At 67.4% G+C, this 18141-nt stretch overlaps 2 protein-coding genes across 2 annotated transcripts; both read right to left on the reverse strand.

Moving 5' to 3' along the window:
- Positions 1 to 2527: 2527 nt before the first annotated feature.
- On the reverse strand, positions 2528 to 4233 carry CRIP1 (cysteine rich protein 1). Its single transcript, XM_004434330.3, has 5 exons — positions 4120 to 4233; positions 3125 to 3219; positions 2989 to 3046; positions 2765 to 2810; positions 2528 to 2646 (listed from the first exon to the last, which is right to left on the reverse strand). Exons 1-4 carry the CDS (start codon positions 4157 to 4159, stop codon positions 2770 to 2772), a joined length of 234 nt encoding a protein of 77 aa, XP_004434387.1. The 5' UTR covers positions 4160 to 4233; the 3' UTR covers positions 2528 to 2646; positions 2765 to 2769.
- Positions 4234 to 11612: 7379 nt separating this feature from the next.
- On the reverse strand, positions 11613 to 17206 carry CRIP2 (cysteine rich protein 2). The gene is made up of 8 exons (XM_087447789.1): positions 17086 to 17206; positions 13833 to 13927; positions 13691 to 13748; positions 13250 to 13390; positions 13106 to 13174; positions 12932 to 13026; positions 12462 to 12519; positions 11613 to 12383 (listed from the first exon to the last, which is right to left on the reverse strand). The coding sequence occupies exons 1-8, from the start codon at positions 17126 to 17128 to the stop codon at positions 12316 to 12318; spliced, it is 627 nt and encodes a 208-aa protein (XP_087303915.1). The 5' UTR covers positions 17129 to 17206; the 3' UTR covers positions 11613 to 12315.
- Between the last annotated feature and the right edge of the window lie 935 nt (positions 17207 to 18141).

Consider the following 18141-nt stretch of genomic DNA (forward strand, 5'->3'; position numbering starts at 1 on the left):
ACCCCGGCCCCCTGTCCCCTCCCGCCCATCTTCTGCCCTCAGCCCTGCACCCCCTGCACCCCTCTGTCCCCTCCCCGCCTATCCTCTGCCCGGCCAGCCCCTACCCCGGCCTCCCTCTGTCCCCTCCCTGCCCATCCTCTGCCCTCAACCCCCACCCCCGGCCTCCCTCTGTCCCCTCCCCGCCCATGCTCTGCCTTCAGCCCCCCCCCCCCGGCCTCCCTCTGTCCCCTCCCCGCCCATGCTCTGCCCTCAGCCCCCCACCCCCCAGCCTCCCTCGGTCCTGCACCTTCAGCCTCTTCTTCCTGCTTTGAAGGAACGTCAGCACAGCCACTTTTGGGAAGTGGTCTGGCGGTTCTTTCCGAGTTAGACACAAGTTTACCGCCGGACCCAGCAATGCCAGGGCCCAGGCTGTGAGACCTAGAGTCACCTACACGGAGGTACATACAGCTTTGTTCGTAACAGCCAGACACCAAGCAGTCCAAAAGGCCCCCGCTGTGCAGTGAGCCACCCGGTGGAGGACTGGTTGGCAGTAACACGGACACGTTCAGCACGGGTGACCTCAGACGTGGAAGAGGCCAGACACAAAACCCTGTACTGTATGTGCACTGTACGTGTGTGACACGCCCAGGAGAGTGAGCGCGGAGACAGGAGGCAGAGCAGGGGGGCCTGGGAGGACATGGGGACCGGGAGCCATGGCAAATGGACAGGAGGGGATTTTTGTGGGTGAGAATGGTCTAGAACTGGATTGTGCTGACGGTCGCAGAACTCTGTGAACTGGTTAAATCACTGAATGTGCTCGGGTGAATTTTATGGAATGTAAATTATACCTCAATAAACTGTAAAAAAGAGAGTGAGAGGGGACAGAAGGAAGAGGGAGAGAGAGAGGGAACAAGAAAGGTATCAGTCCTCGCTGAACCCCAGCCTGCCCCAACAACGCCCCCAGCCTTGGCCAGGCCCACAGGAAATGCGGTCCCCCATCCCCCATCTTCCTCCCGCTCCTCACCTCTGCCGCCTCTCTCTCAGGCATAGCCAGCTCCTCACCCCGTGTGTTCCCCACAACCGACCCCCTTCTCCAGACCTTGGCCTCTACCCCAGGCACCCCCACCCTACCCACGCTGAGCTCAGTGGCCAGCCCTGCTGGCCCCACATCCCACTCACCTCCCACACCAGCAGGGGGCATTGCTGCCTGCTCCCCCCCACCTTCAGTCCCCTCCGGGGTCCACCTTCAGCTCTGGCTGGGACAAGGAGAGGGCTCCAGTCTGGCCCTGCCTTCTGTCTCCACAGCCCGAAGGCCTTTGTAGCCACCCTGTTAACTCCCTCATAGTGCCCTGCAGCTGCCACAGTCCATAGCTCCCCCACCCCCCACCCCCCGCAGCCGGCGGTGGTTCTGGAACCCAGTGAGCCCATTCCCTCTCTGGCCCTTCGCACCTGCTAGGCCTTTGGTCTGGGTCCTCTTCTTCCCACCTGAGGCCTAGCTGATCAGCTTCCTGCAGGTGTCAGCTCTCTAAGCACGCACGGAGTCTGCCCCCACCTGGACCAGAGCTACTCGGTCGGGATGGGCCCACAGCTCAGGGCAGATTTCCCTGTGCACCCACTCCCCACTCTGTGCCGGCTCTGGCCACAAGGCATTGCTGAGTCTCAAAGCCCCCAGTCCCCCGGCCCCCAAAGGACACCTCCACTCCAGCCCCCAGCCCCTCACTGTCCACTGAGAAACCCGGCCTCACCTCAGCATCCTCTGTGCCCCCCCTCCCCGCTCCCATCCCATCTGCCACCAGAAGCACTCCAGCGCCCACCTCTTGGAATTCCATGAATCACGAAGTCACACACACACACACACCCGACCCTACACGATGCCCTTGAGCCCCCACAGCCTGTCCAGCTCAGGCCTGCCATACCCCCAGCAGAGCCCCGGGGCATTGCTGAGGCCACATGCTGGGTTGAGATGCCCCCTCTAGGCACTTAGGTCAGCAGAGTCCTGGGAAGGGGGGCCGTCTGCCAGGGCCGGAGTGCGAGTGGCCAGCAGGGGGATTGGGGAGGGCTCTGAGGGTGGCCGGGTCTGCAGCTGCTGCCTGAACTGACACAGGAGTTTCCAGAAAGCCCCCAACCATCACTGCACAGCCAGTCCTCAAATTCCCCCTTCAGGCAGCCGGCCACTTGGGAGTCCCGGGGCACAGGCGAGGGACAGATGAGGGGCAGCATCGGGTAGGGGTGGGCAGGGAATGGGGACAGGGGTGGGGCAGCAGCAAGTTGGGAGGGTAGGCGAGGACTCCCCACCACAGCTCCCCCAAAGCTGCTCAAAAACGGAACCAGCGTGAGCTCAAGCTGATTCGCCCTGCGCTAAGGAGGGCTGGGGCATCTTCGGGTCTGAAGCTGGAGAGCTGAGCCTCCCTGGGGCCGGGGCTGGGCATGGGGTGTGGACAGCAAGACAGCAAGAAGAGCAAGAGCCCCCGCAGGGCCTGGCATCAGGACCCCCGCCGCAGCTCCCTGCCACGAGCCCCAACCCCGCCCCGTGACACACACACAGGTAGGTCTTCCAAGTGTTCAGGTTTATTGAGGGCCGGACGGTCTACAGGGGAGCCCCAGGAGCCTGGGGGTAAGGCCAGGGGCAGCGGCCCGGCGGGCAGCCAGGGATGGGGTCTCCACAGCCTGCACAGAGAGAGACAGGGACACAGGTGAGTGCAGGCCCGACGAGTGGTCAGACCTCACTCAGGAGTTGGGGACCCCATCCTGAGGGCCCGCTGGGCTGGGCAGGATGGGGGTGTACCTGGTTTACTTGAAAGTGTGACTCTCAGCTCCACCCCGCCCAAAGCCTGCAGAGAAAATGGGGGACAGTGAGGGGCAGCCAGGGGCTGGGGGGGCTGGGTTGGGGCTATGGGGGACTGGGTAGGAGGTGTGGGGGGCTGGGTCGGGGCTGTGGGGGGCTGGGTAGGGGGTGTGGGGACTAGGTCGGGGCTGTGGGGGGCTGGGTCGGGGCTGTGGGGTGCGTACCTTTGGGCCCGAACATGGCCGCATAGCAGGGGTGGTTGCAATAGGGCTTGCCTTCATGCTGCAGAAAGAAGGGCCATGAGGAGCTGTCACAGCCTCACCCAGGGGGTGTCCCTGCAGCCCTCCAGACCCCACCTACCTCGGCGTGGCTCCCTGAGGTCAGCGTCTTTCCACATTTCTCACACTTCAGGCAAGGCCGGTGCCAGTCCTTCCCCAGGGAGGTCACCCGCTCAGCTGCAGAGGAGACAGGCCCCTGTGAGACACTATTCTGGGGACATAGGGCACACCCACCCCCTCACACACCCGCCTTCTCCAGCCACCTCTGCCCAAGGCGTGGCCCACCCATGCCTGGTGGTCCACCCAAGGTCTCAGCCAGCCCCTGTGCCCCATGGGTGGGGAGGGGGACCTGGAGTCCCCTCCACCAACCTGGCCAGACAAACGGGAGGGGGCGCCGGCCCTTGAGGAAGAGGAGGGAGGGGGCCTCAGGGCCAGGAGGCTGCCGGGTTAAGCCCTCGGCCTCTGCAAGAGTGACGGGGTGGGGCCTGCCTGGCGTCCTTCTCCTTGGCGGGAGCGAGGGGACTTCTCCCTTCCGCCTGCCTCTCCCGTGGATGGGCCCTGGGGCGCGGGGCAGGAAGGCGGCGCCCAGGATCTGAGGGCGCCTGGGATTGCGCCCAGGGCGCCAGTTTCCGCGTCTGTTTCTACTTAGCGCTGGGAGGGGCGGCCGGAGGCCGCGTTCCTTCCTGTCCCGCGGGGTCCCCGCCCAGGGCGCGCCTAAGAAAGGACGGGAGAACAGGACCCTGAGACGGGGAGACCCAGAGTCGGAGAGCCCCAGAAATGGAGAGATCAGAGAAGGGGGAGACCGAGAGACAGGAGATCCAGCGGGACCGAGGGCACAGAGACACCGAATCCGCGGAGCCCGAGGGCCATGCGACGCAGGGGTCCCGACCGCACACCCAGGCGGCCGCGGGCAGGGCTGAGGTGTCCACTCCCGGGGCGGAGCCCCAGGGTCCCCGGCGCCCCCTGCCCACCTGAGCGGCCTGGCCAGGTCGCCCGTGGGCCGCGCTTCCGCGTGGGGCCGCGCGGTGCGCCGCGGTTCGGGCCGGAGGGGCCCGGGGTAGGCGGAGGCGCGCTCACCGAAGTACACCTCCTTGGCGCACTTGGGGCACTTGGGCATGGCGGCGGCGGGTCCGGGGCGGGCGGCTGGGCGGGAGCAGACAGGAGCGCCGGACTGGGTGGGTCCCGCCGGGTCCGAGCCTTTCAGGGACCCCGGGACCCCGCCCCTTTGAGACCCGCCCCTCGCGCCCCGCCTCCTGAGTCCAGAACTTGGACCCGGGGACCTCGGTGCCAGGTCAATCGGTCCAGAAAGGTCATCTGATCCACCCCCGCCTCTGGGCAGGACCCAGGCCTAGCCAACTGCCGAGCGGGGCCTCAGGGGGCGCAGGGGATCCGGGGACTCGCGAAGGGGCGAGGCTCCTCCCGGGGCTCCAGCCCCGCCCCTCGCCCGGGGCTCTGGAGTCGCGGGGTCCGGGATCCGGTGCAGGGGGCTCCCCAGGAGCAGAAAAGCACGCCCCCAGCCCCATCCCACCGGCACCTGCTCAGGCCCCCAGATATGCTAGAGCCAGGGAGGGGACGGTCACCTCCAGATGCAAATAGATGCAACTAGCGTGCGAGAACCTCGCACACATACTCCAGTAGAGGGCCGGGGACACTTGCCAGGAGAGTCAGCCTGGTAGCCCCCAAGGACTCTCATCCAGCCTTCATCACTCGCAGGACCAGGAGGCCCGCGCCACCCGCACCCCCGCGGGACGTCCCGGCCTCTGCGACCCCCCCACCCCCGCCGCTCCCCGGGAAGTCCATCAGGCCGCAGCGGGAACGTCCCCGGGGAATTCGGAAGGGGGGGACTCCGAGACGGGGCTCCCCCTCCTTCAGCGGGGCACGGCGGCTGCGGGGTCCGGGGACTGTGCGGGGGAAGGGGGTGCGGCCACCCCTAGCCGTCTCGGAGCTGCCGGGACGGCGGGGGAGGGGCCTTATCTCTGCGGGAAGGGCCCGAGCGCGGCAGGGGCGGGGGCAGTCCAAGTCCGCGGCCCAGGAAAGCCCGGGCCCGCGCCTCTCCGTGCCGGGCGGAGACGGTCCCAACCGCTCGTGGGGAGGGTCTGGGCGCTGGCGCTCATGGGCTGCGGGGTCCTGGCCATCGTATGCCCGCCGGGCGGGAGGCCTGCAGCCTCACAGGGAGGGGGTGGCGGGGCCTCCCATCCGCCCCTTAACCCAGGCCTAGGCCTCGGCCTTGGCCTGGGTGGGGGCCGGGCCTCCATGCCCCCTTGAGAAATCCCTGCCCTGCAGGGCGCTGCCTGGCCTAAGCCACCTCCCTCCTGGTCACTGTCAGCCAGGCCTCTCTCTGCTGAGGGGAGAGGCTGCCCCTCACTCTGTGGACCCTTCCCGGGCTGCTCCCTTGGCCACCCTGTGCCACACCCAGTTTCTTGGCTTCACCAGTGCCTAAGCTCCTGGCCTTCTCTTGGTCCACCACATCGGCCCTCCTGCCCTTCCTCCCCTCCATCCTGGTCCCTCCCTTCAACCACCCCTCTTACCAGCATCCTCATCTCCCCTTGACACACCCATTTTGCAAAACAAAACATCATCTCAGGCCCCATCCCCACGAAGGGTGCTGGAGACCATCCTCCAACAGCCCAGGAGCTGCTGGCCTCCCTACACAGGCGCTCAGCCGGGACAGCACCCAGTGACCCTGACCTCACCCTCCCTGAAGCCCACCTGCCCACCATCAGACCCCCGTGAGGGCCGGGCACTGGGAGAGGAAAGAGAAACCATGGGTGCCTCCACCTCAACCCCCACACCAGACCTGCCCTCTGCCTCCACCATGAGGCCCAGCTTGTGGTGAGGGTGGGAGCTCCCAGGGTTCAAGGGCGACAGAGGCCACCTCCAGAGTCTCCTCTGGATAAAGACAGCACACGCGACCCCACACCCCCACACCTGCTCCCCATGCATCTCTCCAGTCGCTCCCTCCTCCCTGGGACCCCCTCTCTGAGGCCACAGTTCTGCCCCCTGCTGGGGTTCTGCAAGCCCTGGGGTCTGCAAGGCTCGCACCCCGTCCTGGAACTCCTCAGTAGTTGGCTGCCCACTGCCCTCGGGAGTGAGGGTGTGCGCCCCGTACTGGTGGAACCCCAGGTGTCCCTGCTCTGGCCCTGGAGCTTGGACACCCTCTCTGCCCAGCACAGGGCACCTTGTACCTCGGTGTAGTTTCTGGAGCTGAGGCACCAGCCCAACCTCCCCCACCGCCCCCACCCATCCCTTGGTGTCTCCTTGGCCTGAGCCTGATGCAGCTTTGGCCAGGCCAAGAACAGGAGGGCGGGTCCTGACTTCCCTCATCTCCTGGCTCCATGACCCAGAGAGGCGGGGGTGAGGGGGTGAGAGCGGGGAGACAGAGACACAGCCAGGGACAGAAATGCAGACAGGCAGAGAGAGGCAGAGGCAGAGGCAGGAGAGGGGCCAAGACCACTGGCGATGGAGAAGAGCCGGGGGCAGGGCCCAGCATGGTCTTGGGGAGGAGGGGGTCTGTCACGGCGGGTCTGGGGGCTCAGGGCACACACACTGCAAGCACCATTTTGCATTCGCTGAGAAGGCTGCCCTCGTGGGTGTGCTGGGCAGAGGCCACAGGTGCCAGGGTGGGGCTGCCTCCACCTCCCAGAGGATGATATGCTCCAGGGGTACAGGGTACAGGGACACGCACACATGTGTCTGGTGCCTGCAGGTGTGGCCGTGAGGGGTGTGCCTGCAGGCATGCCTGTGTGTGGGTGCGTCCAGCTGGGTATCTCTGGGGGGATGTGCACAGCCCCTCTCAGATCAGCTGCCTTCCTCCCCATGTATCTGTCCAGCCCACACCCCCAGCCCACGAGGGGCTCCTGGGCAGGTGGGGCAGTGAGCTTGTCCTCTCCTCCACCCACCCCACCCCAGGGATGGCCCTGGCCCCACACTGTGAGTCCAACCCCGCCCTGCCCAGGGGAGCCCCCCCGAAAGCCACAGGGGTGATGAGTCCTTTCCTGGCCTTCCCTGCTGTTATTGCCCATTGCCATGGTCACAGGGGGGGTTGGGGCAAGAGCCATGGGCTGTGCCCTCTGGTTGGTATACAGCACAGTTTTTCCAGACACTCGACTCAGAAACACACACACTCTCCCTGGAGTCCTCCCAAAGCCTCAGCCACAGAAGCCCCCCAACTCCCCTGAGCTCCCAACCCATCCTGCCCGCCAGTGGGGATGGGGCCCCTCATGGGGTGCAGCCCCCCAGCTCCCAGGGGCTGTGGTGGGTGGACAGCTTCTGGCTCCCCTAGCTCTATGTCCAGGCACATCTCCATCTGAGGCTGGGCCCCAGTCAGGCCCCGGACAGTGTCCCTGAGACCCCGGCCCCAACCAGGAGCAAGGCCTTGAGCCTCCATCAGCTCACCTGGCCCAGGGTCAGCCTGACTCAGGACCACGGGGCCAGTTCAAGACCCAAATCTGCCCTGCCCGGCCCTCCACTCCTCACCCCCACTCTTTTGGGACACTGTTGGCATTTGTTGCAGGAACAAATGGAGGACACAGTGAACCCCCTTTCACACCCCAAGGTGCACCCCCAACCTTGCCCCCCAGTGCTGCCAGCACGAGGCCCTGTGCTCTTCTCCCTCCCAGCACTGACCGGCAGGCACAGGGGACGCGTCTGGAGGGTGAGGGACAGAGTGTTCAGGACAGGGACGCAGAGCAACCCCGCTGCTTGCCCCAGGCTGCTTCTGTGCCCAGAACATCCTGCCCTACCCCAGGACAGTGTGAGGGCACCCCAGGGCCCTGAGCTCTCGGAGAGGCTGCTGCAGGGTTCTGGGGTCACCGGCCAGGGCCACCTCCATCTGCTCATCCTTCCCTCTGACACCTCCCACCCTCACCTGCTCACGCTCTGCCCAGGCTCAGCTGGGGACCCAGACAAGAACCAGGCAGGACCCTGCCCTGCAGAATTCCCGAGAGGGCCACCAGGCAGCCCACGTAGGGCTTGGGCTCCAGGCTTGGGGAGAACGGGTGAAGGCAGTGCTGGGCCCCAGTGACCGCTAAGGAATCCACCCCCAGGGGCTGGCCACCCGCCCCCACTGGGAAAGTTCTGTTCTCAGGGCTGGACAGCCCCCCCTGCACCCCCTCCCTCCACAGACTGTAACACTCGCCTCTGGCTCATCCCCACCATCCTTGAAGCCCCCACCCAGAGCCCAGGCCTCCAGGCCCCCTCCTCAGTGCGGTCGAGCGGAGGGGTGTGGACTGGTGTAAGATGTCCCCTCCTAAGGTTGGAGGCCAGCCGGGCTGTCCGTGTTCCTGCATGCACCCAGGTGCCCTGCTTGGCCTACACGTGCCCCAGGACGACTGACTGCTGAGCCCAGATCAGAGCTGCTCCCTCTGCAAGGTCCACCCCCCGTCCCTCCCCAGGGCGCTGCGTCATGGACACTCAGACATTCCCAGGGGCTATTTTCAGCAGCTTGTCTCCCGGGACCCTCTGTCTGCCCTGAGGTCGGGCCCCAGGGTGGGCCTCCCAGGCCCAATGGCCCCTAGGGGCCCTGAGGTAGGGGGAAGGGACCAGATGCCCAGACGGTGCTGTGCTTTCCCAGAGGGGCTCTGCTCCTGTCCACAGGCCTCACCCCCACCAGGTGGGAGGGCAGGGTGGCTTCTTCCCCTCCCCAATGCTGAGGGAGTGGGGTGGAGGGATGGGAGCACATACAACCTTCAGCTCCCTCAGCCAGACAGAGTCTGGCCAGCTAGGGTGCCCCTATCCCGCCTCCCCCCCCCCCGCCCCCACCGAGCCTGGTTCCAGGAATCTCTGTCCTGGAGCCAAAGCCCAGGCAGAAGCCCGTCCAAGTCCAGCCTCGCCAGTCCAGCTGCTGAGCCTGTTCATGGGCCCTGAGCCCACCAGCCGCAGCCAGCCAGGCCCTGGGAAAATGTGCTGCCTGCACCTGGCCGCCCTGGTCCCCCACCAGTCCTCGCCTGGCCCAGCCGCCAGCAGCCCAGAGCCAGGGTCACTGGCACTTAAGTGATTTCATGACACTCAGCCCTCGGGTCACAGCCAGTGGCCAGTGAACTGGGTGCATGGACCCAGGGACAGGAGGGAGTCATGCCCCTCCTAGTCCTAAAGAAGTTCAGGGAGGCTGGCCTGAGCTGGGGGAGGGGTCCACAAGGAGCCTCTGGTGGGTGTGGTGGGTGTGTGTGTCGGGGGAGTGCTGCCCAGGGCTGATGCTGGGCGTCACTGGCCCAGGGGAAGCTGGGCAGGACCTGGAGGGAGAGGTGCTGGGGGTCTGGGTCTTGGGCCAGAGGATCTGGGCCTCAGGGAAATGGGGGCAGAGGGAGCACAAGCAGACAGGCCCCTCAGAGATGCCTGGCTGCGGGCACCAGCCAAGGCCCTACTGGCCCAGGTCAGAGGTGGGGGGCAGAGGCGGCTTGGGGGTTTGGAGGGGCCTGGCCAGGAAGCGTAGGAAGACTGGACCCGTGGGAGGTGGGGTGCGGTTGGGGAGCAGGATGGTGAAGGAGGCCGGGGCGTTGTGCTCAGCTCTGGGGTTCTGGAGGGGGAGCGAGATGGTCAGATGGCATTACAGGGCCGTTTCACCGGCTGAGCATGGGTTGGAGGGGTGGGGGTGGCGGCCAGGGGGAGGGCAGAGAAGGCGACACACCCTGGGACACAGGCGCCTATTCCCCCTCCCCTGAATCTTGCGGGGCGTCCCGGGCTGCGGGCGCCCGAGGAAGCACCTGGCTTGCGGGGGGTGCTTCCTGGAGCTGGTGCCACCGAGGGAGCCAGGCAACTCAGGGACGCCCTCGGCCCCACCCACGCGCCTGGCGACGCAGCGCTGAGACTGGCAGTAGCGGCACCGCCCGGTTTCCATGACAACCCCTTGGAAACAAACGCGGCGGCGGGTCGTCCTCCGCCTGCAGGAAATGGGACGCGCCCGCCCCACCACTCTGCGGGTGGGAGTGCTGCGGCCGGGCGGCCGGGCGATTATCGCTCGGAGCGACCCCCGCCCGGCCTGGCGGCCCCCACCCTCCAGTAGGCCCCGCCCCCCGGGTCCGGGCCAGGGCGCGCTGCCCACCGCGCCTCCTCCTCACATAGTTTCCACTGGAGGCTCCCGAGGGAGGGGCCCGGCTGTGCCCTCAGCAGCACCCCCCCACACCAGGGGGCAGGACTTTCCCTTCCGATACCGCGAGCCCGCAGCCAGGGCAGGCATGGGGGTGCTCAAAGAAATCTGAGTTCTCCCCCAAACGACCCTCCGACCGGGGAGCCTCATCCTGGCGGGAGGTGGAGACGAGGAGGGAAGTCGTCCGGCCCCTCCTCTGAGCGCGCGCCGGGGCCGGTACCTGCCCGAACCTTCCCTCTGCCTGGGGTGGGGGTCTGGGCGCCCCTGGGGTACCTGCCCCTGAGTCCCCCCACTGCAGGCCGGCTCGCCCTGCACATCCTGGCTTCATTCCCGGTGCCGGCCAGGTGGGAGGAGACGCCGCCGCCGACGCTGGGCGCCTGGCTCGACTGGCCAGGAGGAGGGCGTCCTGGCATTGCTGGACACCGGAGCCGACCGCTCCACCCCAAGGGACACGGATGGCTGCTCGCAGGACAATGGGCCCGGCATCCAGGCTCAGCTGTCTGAGCCCGCGTATTGGCGGGTGGACCAGGAAGGGGCCTCTGCCAAGGGCTGGGGCGCAGGGAGCTGGCCCTGGGGTGCAGGGCACACGGGGAGCCGGCCGCCTGTGGCTCTGGGGACATGGGCCCGAAGGTGACCAGGCCCGGAAGCCCCTACCTCCAGGGTGCGGCGCCGGGGGCGGGCAGGGCCGGGGCCGACAGGGGAGGAGCGGTCTGCGCGCCGTGGAGGAGAAGGCGCGCCCTCTGGTGGGCTGTCCGGGAGCGGCGGGTAAAGGGAAGGCAGACAGTAAGGGGGGCTGCCTGGATATGCCAGGGGGTCCCGGTTGAAAGGGCAGAGCCTGGACCGCCTGGGGAGGCGGGGGCGACTCCATAATCACTGCACACCCAGACGCAGGGACGCTGGTCTGGCCGGAGCACCTGGCAGGAGGGCCTCAAGCCCCCACCCTCAGACTGCCTGCATTCTGCCCCAACCCCACTGTTCCCCATCCAAACCCTCTGTACTTCCAGGCTCAGTCCTGGACTGAAGACCCACCTCTCCCCTGCCCGCCCTTCGCCAGCTCCCCCAACCCCCACAGAGGACCTCTCCTCTGGTCCCGCATCCCCTCTCCCTCCATGCCACACCCTCTGCTCACTTTCCCAAGGCTGACCCCTCCCTCCTCTCTAGGTCTCTGATGGATCCAGGCATCTCCCGCTCTAGAGCCCACTGTTGGCATTTCTGGGGACCAAGATCCTAGGGCATCCCTAGGATGCCTTCCACCCTCCACCTCCACCTAGTGTGGTCCCTCTCTCAGCCGCCCACCCCACCTCAGTGTGGGCACCACAGCCCAAACCAGAGCCTCACTGCCTCCCACCCACCGCCACCACCCTCGGGAACAGGACCGCATCCCCACCAGAAGCCCAGCCCAGGGTGTTGGCGTATTTGTGGATGGGACAAAGGGACACTGTCCTGGATTCATGTCCATCCCACAAACAGACACAGCGCTGGGTCCTGCAGTCCTCAAACCTTTTATTGGCAGCAAAAGTCTCAGTATTTGGGTGTGAACCACATGACGGTGGCGGGTGGGCGCTCGCGAGGCAGTGTGGGAGACGGCAGAGGGCTCCTGGAGGGATGCCCTCTGCCCTTGAAACACTGTGAGGGGCGTGGCCATGACCATCACCCGTGAGAGGGGCATAAATAACACTGTGGGGCAGGCAGCAGGAGGGGGAGAGTGGGATGGCCACCTCAGAGACCCACAGAGGGCCACAGGACACACAGAGACACATGGGGGCACCAGACACACAGACAGACATGGGGACACAGGGACACATGGGGACAACAGACATGGGGACACAGGGACATGTGGGGACAACAGACATGGGGACACAGGGACATGTGGGGACACCAGACACAGACATGGGGATGCACAAGGACACATGGGGCCACATGGACATGGAGCCATGAGGATACAAAGAGGGTAACAGGTGGCTGGGACACAAAGACAGACATGGCCCAAGAAACAAGGATGGGTGGTGGGCCTCATCTCAATGGCCCAGGGTGGCTTCCTCCCCCAGCAGCAGGCCCTGGACTTGCAGGCAAGACGTGCTGAGGGGGGACTGGGCAGCTGTCACTCTCCCCGAAGAGCCAAGCAGTGGGCCCCTGGGCAGGGCCGGCAGGAGGCAGATGGGCGCATGCCCCTGGAGGGGGCTGCAGACCTAGGGCTGAACTTTGCCCTCAGGGTCCCTGTCATAGATGTAGCTGCCCACGGCTCCAGTGTTCACTCCTGCGGAGAGAGGTGGGAGAGTGGGAGGGAGGGCAGGGAGGGGGCACCTGCATCCCAGACACTGCTGGTCACACTCACCCTTGGGTCCAAAGAGTATCCCATAGCATGGCTTGTGGCAGTAGGGCTGGCCATCGTGCTGGGTAGGGGCAGAAAGAGGGGGCAGGGTGAGGCGGAGTCCACAGACTCCTCTCTCCCCACTCCCCTTGGTGGCTTCCTCCTTGTCCAGGCGCCTCCCTCCCTCCCTCCCCAAGAGCCCTCAAGCTCCCAAAGCCATGACTAGGTCCACTCACCTGGTGGTGGTGGGGACGACAGCTCGGCGCCACCGAGCAGGCTGGAGCCTGCGAGCCTCCACTCCGGCCACCAGGAGGCAGCCCCCACCGCTGGCGCGGCCCTCCCGCCCCTCCAGTCCAGCCCAGCCCAGCGCGTTGACACCCGCGCGCCCCTCCCAACCAGCCCGCCCCCTGGGTGTCCACCTGCTCGCGCCCTCGCGGCCCTCCCGCCGCCCCCCTCCTCGTTGGCCCCGTGCGTCCCGCCCGCGCGCGCCTCACCTCTGCGTGCCCGCCCGGAGTCAGCGTTTTCCCGCAGCGCTCGCAGCGCAGGCACGGCCGGTGCCAGTCCTTGCCCAGAGACGTCACCTTCTCGGCTGGGAAGGGGGAGAGATGGTGATGCCGAGGCCCCTCGCATAGACCTCCCGGAGGTGGGGGCTGGGCGTGGTCACTCACCAAAGTAGACCCTCTTGTTGCAGCGAGGACACATGTTGGGTTCCCCGGTGAACGTGGTGACGCTGGAGGCTGCGGGGGAGGGGGAGTCAGGGCCGGACAAAGCGGCTCCCACACCCCTCCCCCCAGACACCGAGATCAGCCCACCTTTGCTGGGCCCCTTGGGGGGGCCGCTCGCCTTACGCTCCTCAGCGCGGGCCACGGGGACCTCGATGGGGCCAGTGACCTGAGGTCCCTCAGCAGAGGGCTTCTCATAGATGTACGAGCCGGCACCTCCAATATTCACACCTGCGGGGTGGCAGGCACCGTAGGTGGGTGGCCGGTGACCCACCACCCAGCCCTCACACCCCACCGACGTCTTAGAAGAGGGCTCTCCACAGCCAGTCTATGGGTCAGGATCCCCACCCAGAGGGCGCCAGTGGGCTGGGGCAGATTTCTAGGAACCGGACGGGCTGTCAGGGAGGGGCCAGCATGCGCCAGAGGACCCTCGTTGCCGGCCCCAGGTCTGTGCTGGGCGGAGGATCCACACTGGCCACCCCTCCAGGGCCACAGCGGGTCCCAGGCCGGGCGGGGCGGCCCCAGGCTCACCTTTGGGTCCGAACAGCGTGGCATAGCAGGGCTTGTGGCAGAAGGGCTTCCCGTCGTGCTAGGAGGAGGGGCACAGGGTGAGGGCCGGCGCCCTGCCCGCAAGTCCCGCCCCCCGGCCCCGCCCGCTGGGAGAGGGGCTCACCTCGGCGTGGCCCCCGGGCGTCAGCGTCTTCCCGCAGCGCTCGCACTTGAGGCAGAACTTGTGCCAGTCCTTGCCCAGGGAGCTCACCTTCTCAGCTGGGGGCGGGAGCGACGTCAGGGCAGCGCCGCGTGTCCCCGCGGTCGGCCCCGCCCCTGTCCTCCTCAACCCTGGGCGGCCTCCCACCCCATCCCCCCTCCCCACACGGGAGCCACGTAGCACCCCCCACCCCCCAAGGCTGGAACTCCTTCCGTCCTCGGGGCCCTGCTCTCCTTTGGGTCTCGGTCACCCTCACCGCCCTGGGGTCGCGGGGTGGAGCCGGCATCTTGTGCCGGGTCCCAGCTCAAGCACCTGTTAATCCCCTCCACATTACACCTGCCCCTCCCTCCCATGCCTGCCTCCCACTCCTCTCCCTCACACATCTGTTAGTCTCTCACACACCTGCCTCCCTCACACACAACTATCCCTCCCTCACACATATCCCTGAACCCCCCAGTCGGCCCTCATGGAGTTGGCAGAGCCCCCTGCTGAAGGGGGGGGGCCCTGAGCCTCCAGACTCCCTGTGGGGAGGCCAGTCCCTGTCCCCCGTGGGACCCCGTGGGACATGACACCTGCCTGTCTATATTTGGCTTCCTCACCCTGAGCTCCGAGAGCCCCCACCCCACGGCCTCCAGCTGCTGCTTTGGCACCCAAGGTCTGAGACCAGCTGTTGAGGAGCGGGTCGGACCCCTTCCATGTCCAGGTCCAGTCTCTTCCTGTCCTGTTTCCTCCCCTCTCCCCACCACGTGCTGTGGCAGCCGGCCACATCCCAATGGAGGCCACCTCCCAGTGGACGGAAGTGTGGGGGGCCTTCCCAATGGGCGGAAGCTGGGGCCTCCTCAGGGGAGCCCAGCAGGAAAAAGGCGGGGGAGCTGGGAGGTGGAAGCTGGAATTCAGAAGGGAAGGGGCCTGGCCAGAGGCGTCAGGGAGGAGAGGGGTCAGGCGGGATGGCCCCTTGAACCTGGCAGAATCTGGCCGAGTCACGAGAGGAGGCCAAGGACCAGTGGCTCTTCTGGTCCCGCTCACAGAGAGGTTGCTGTCTGGGCCAGGCCTCCCCTAGGGCACCGGCAGAGCAGGGAGTGAGGGCCTGGCCAGGGCACCCCCTAGAGAGGCCGGGGGGTACTGCTCAAGAGCAATGAATCCTCCTGGTAGCCTAGGTTCAGGGCCCTGAGTGGCCCAGCCAGGCCAAGACCAGCCTCCAGGACCCCCACCCCCGACTCCCTTCCCAGGGGGCAGCACAGGCTTAGAGCCCTCTGGCCACTCCACCCAAGGATGCTGGGACACAGACTGACCAGCCATCCCCCCACCCCCGGTGTCCACACCAGGGCAGGCAGGAGCTGGCTGAGCCCGAGGCGGGCTCGGATCCCACGCCAGCTGTGGCAGCTGCAGCTCAGGGCTGTCAGAACCACGCTGCACTGGCCGGCCCTAGGATGTGGCCACGAGGGGGCAGGGGGATGACCCTCAGACCCACCGGGTGGGTCAATGGCCACACATTACCAGCCCAAGCTGGGAAGACAGAATTGATTGGGTCTAATGGCTTGGAAGGGAACTGACTCCCCACCCAGCTGAATGGTAGCTGGGGACACAAAGGCATGGCATCCTGAGGTCATTCTGGGGTGTCCTGGCCCAGATTCCATTCTGCTCACACTCAGGGGTATTGGCTGCTGGGGTAGGGGGGTGCTGGGGTGCAGCCTGGTTGGGGGATGGGCAGGACCCCAGCCCACTCCCTCCACCAGTGCTCCGGGCCAGGACAGAAGCCAGCCGGCCAGGGCAGGACAGAAGCCAGCCGGGTCTGAGCTGCCTTTGTTTTCTGCTGGGAGCCAGCGGCTGCCCATGCAGGCAGAAGTGCTTTTCCGGGTCGTCCACAGGACTGTCGGCCCTGGGCCCCGGAGAGCCCTGAGCTGGCCTGGCTGGGGGCAAGTCGTGGGCAGTGGGGCTGGCAGGAGGACCCGGAGACTGTCCCCACCCTGAGCCTTACAGGGATGAGCCCTCTCAGGGACGGGGACAGAGGGCTGGGCGGGCTCCTGGGGAGGCAGGCGGAAGCCCCTCGGCTCCCAGCCAGGCCAGAAGCAGTCCAGGCCAAATCCGGTCCCTCCCCTCCGGGAACAGCAAACAACTCTGGCCTCCTCCTTCTTCCCTCAGCAGGGAAACCCTGCTGTCCTTCTTCCCTCTGCAGTGGTTTCCTTCACCTCGGCCTGTCCCCATCCCAGACCATGGCCACTGTCCTCAGGATGACCAGGGAAGGGTCCCCTGTCTGTCCCTGCCCTCCTGGCCATCCTCACTTCTGGCACTAAGTCTGTCGGTCTCTGCGGGTATTGGTGGGAGGGTCATGGGCAGGGACTTTCCCCGCTCTGGCAGAGTGGGGGAGAGGATCAGCCAGGAGGAGGGAGAGTGGGTAAGCCAGACAAAGGGTGTGAGCGCCAGAGAGTGAGGGAGCGCCAGGGGGTGCCGCCTACCCCGGGGGCATCCTGGCACAGACAACCCCCCTCCTACCCTGCCACCCCCTCTTGTCCTAGGCTGTTCTGACCTTGAAGAGGGAGGGGGACCTGGCCACCTGGGCTTCAGTGCCGTCTCATGTTTGTGGTGACCAGCTTGTCACCCCACCACACCCGCTGGAAAGTCCTGGTGGAACTTGCGCCAAGGAAGGGAGCGCGTTGGGACACGCGGGAGGTAGAAGCCAAAGTCGCCCCCGCGTGGACTGAGTCCAGACCAAGCCCAGATCTGGCCTGGCCCTGCGTGGGGCCACTGCTCGGGGCCACCCCGGCCTGGCGAGGTGTCCGCAGGGAGGTGGGACTGGGGTCCGCGGGGAAGGGCCAAGAAAGGCAGGAGCGCGCAAGAGGCGCTCCGAGTGCGCGGCCCTGGCCGACCCCGCCCGGCTCCGCCCAGCCTGGAGGACCGCCATGCGCCCGCGAACCCAGAGCGCTCCCCCAACCCCGGCTTCATCCTGGGGGGACCACGCATCCCCGCACGCCCGGCCCCGGGCCCCCGTCCCGCTCCCACTGGCCGCTTCAGGATTCGGGCGAGGCCACCCTCACCTCATCGCAGCTCCACCCTCCGGCCGCACCCGAGTGTGCAGCGCCGCGAGCCGGGACCGGGCCGCGCATCCCGGGGCGGCGGCCGGGCGGGCGCACGCCAGGTACCGTGGGGGGCGCGCGACTCTGCGGCGGGGGGCTAACCGCGAGGGGCGGCGGGGCGCTCGTCGGGCCCGGGCACTCACCGAAATACACGGTCTTGTCGCACTTGGGGCACTTGGAAGCCATGGTTGGTGCGCCCGGTCCTCCCGCGCCCTCCGCCGGAGCCCGTCTCCTCGCCGCCGCTGCCGCGCCCGCCCCGCCCGCCCCGCCCGCCCGGCTGTCCGCGCGCCCATTGGCTCCGCGGCTGGGGCGGGGCGTCGGGAGCCCGCCCCCTGGGTCCGGCTGCAGGGGGCGCCGCGGGGCGGGGGCGCACCTGCCGGGGAGCGCGGGGGTAGGCCGGACCCGCCCGACACCCCTCGGCCCCCCGCGCGCGAGGTGGTTCTGCAAGGGCCCGCTCGCGCCTCGCCCGTTTTCGTGGCAACGTCGGGGCTGCGGGTCCGGGCCGCGGGGCGGGGCGTCCGCGGCCCCCTCGGCTCGGGGGCAACGCTGGCCGTCGGGGCCTCGGCCCAGAAGGGCGGCCCCTGGACACGCAGGCGGATGCCCCGACGGCGGACGGGTCTGCCACGCCAGGCCCCGGCGCCCAGGTCCCCCAGGGGACCCCACCCCCACCCTGTCGCGCCGCCTGCCGGCTTCCCTTTGTTTCTCGGTTTCTGTAGCAACGGCCGCGCGGCGGGATCGGAGCCAGATTCCGGGCGCGCGCTGCCACCTGGCCCAGGCCCGGTCCCGGCCCCGCCGCCTCCGGCCCGCCCAACACTGTTGGTGGTGTTGACAGCTCAGCGGATGGAGGGCAGAGTGCCCGCCACTTCCAAGAACAGCGCGAGAAAAACTGCTGGAAGGGGCAGGAGCAGGCAACACTCGGGAGAGGACCCTCAGGACTGTGCTGCAGGCGCCTCCCCAAGCTCTCCGGTCCTGGGGACCGTAGGGGTGGGAGGAGGGAAGGAGGAAGAGATGGAGCGCCCGGGAGTGCCCTCTGTGCCTCTGCTGTGCCCGAGGGCTGACAGGGCCATCCGCATTCTCCCCCCTCCCCAGGACCCCTGCCTCAGCATCCCTTCTCTGTACCCCCAGCTCAGGGTTCAGGGCCCCTGACCTCCAGCCTTCTGGCCCCAAAACATCCTCCTGGAGGACCTGGGAGGTAGAGA

This window comes from Ceratotherium simum, chromosome 24 (genome assembly GCF_057802395.1).
Source record: "Ceratotherium simum simum isolate JZ-2026a chromosome 24, ASM5780239v1, whole genome shotgun sequence".
NCBI lineage: Eukaryota > Metazoa > Chordata > Mammalia > Perissodactyla > Rhinocerotidae > Ceratotherium > Ceratotherium simum.

Bases quoted from the DNA above. Each gene is read 5' to 3' on its own strand.
- CRIP2 (XM_087447789.1), bottom strand. From the start codon at position 17,128: ATGGCTTCCAAGTGCCCCAAGTGCGACAAGACCGTGTATTTCG. The intron at 13,749-13,832 runs GTGAGCCCCTCT...CCCTCCTCCTAG, and splicing joins CGCCCGGGGGCCACGCCGAG to CACGACGGGAAGCCCTTCTG. The intron at 13,391-13,690 runs GTGAGCCTGGGG...GCCACCCCGCAG, and splicing joins CACGCTGTTCGGACCCAAAG to GTGTGAATATTGGAGGTGCC.
- CRIP1 (XM_004434330.3), bottom strand. From the start codon at position 4,159: ATGCCCAAGTGCCCCAAGTGCGCCAAGGAGGTGTACTTCG. The intron at 3,220-4,119 runs GTGAGCGCGCCT...TCTCCTCTGCAG, and splicing joins CGCCAAGGAGGTGTACTTCG to CTGAGCGGGTGACCTCCCTG. The intron at 2,811-2,988 runs GTACGCACCCCA...TTTTCTCTGCAG, and splicing joins GGCCATGTTCGGGCCCAAAG to GCTTTGGGCGGGGTGGAGCT.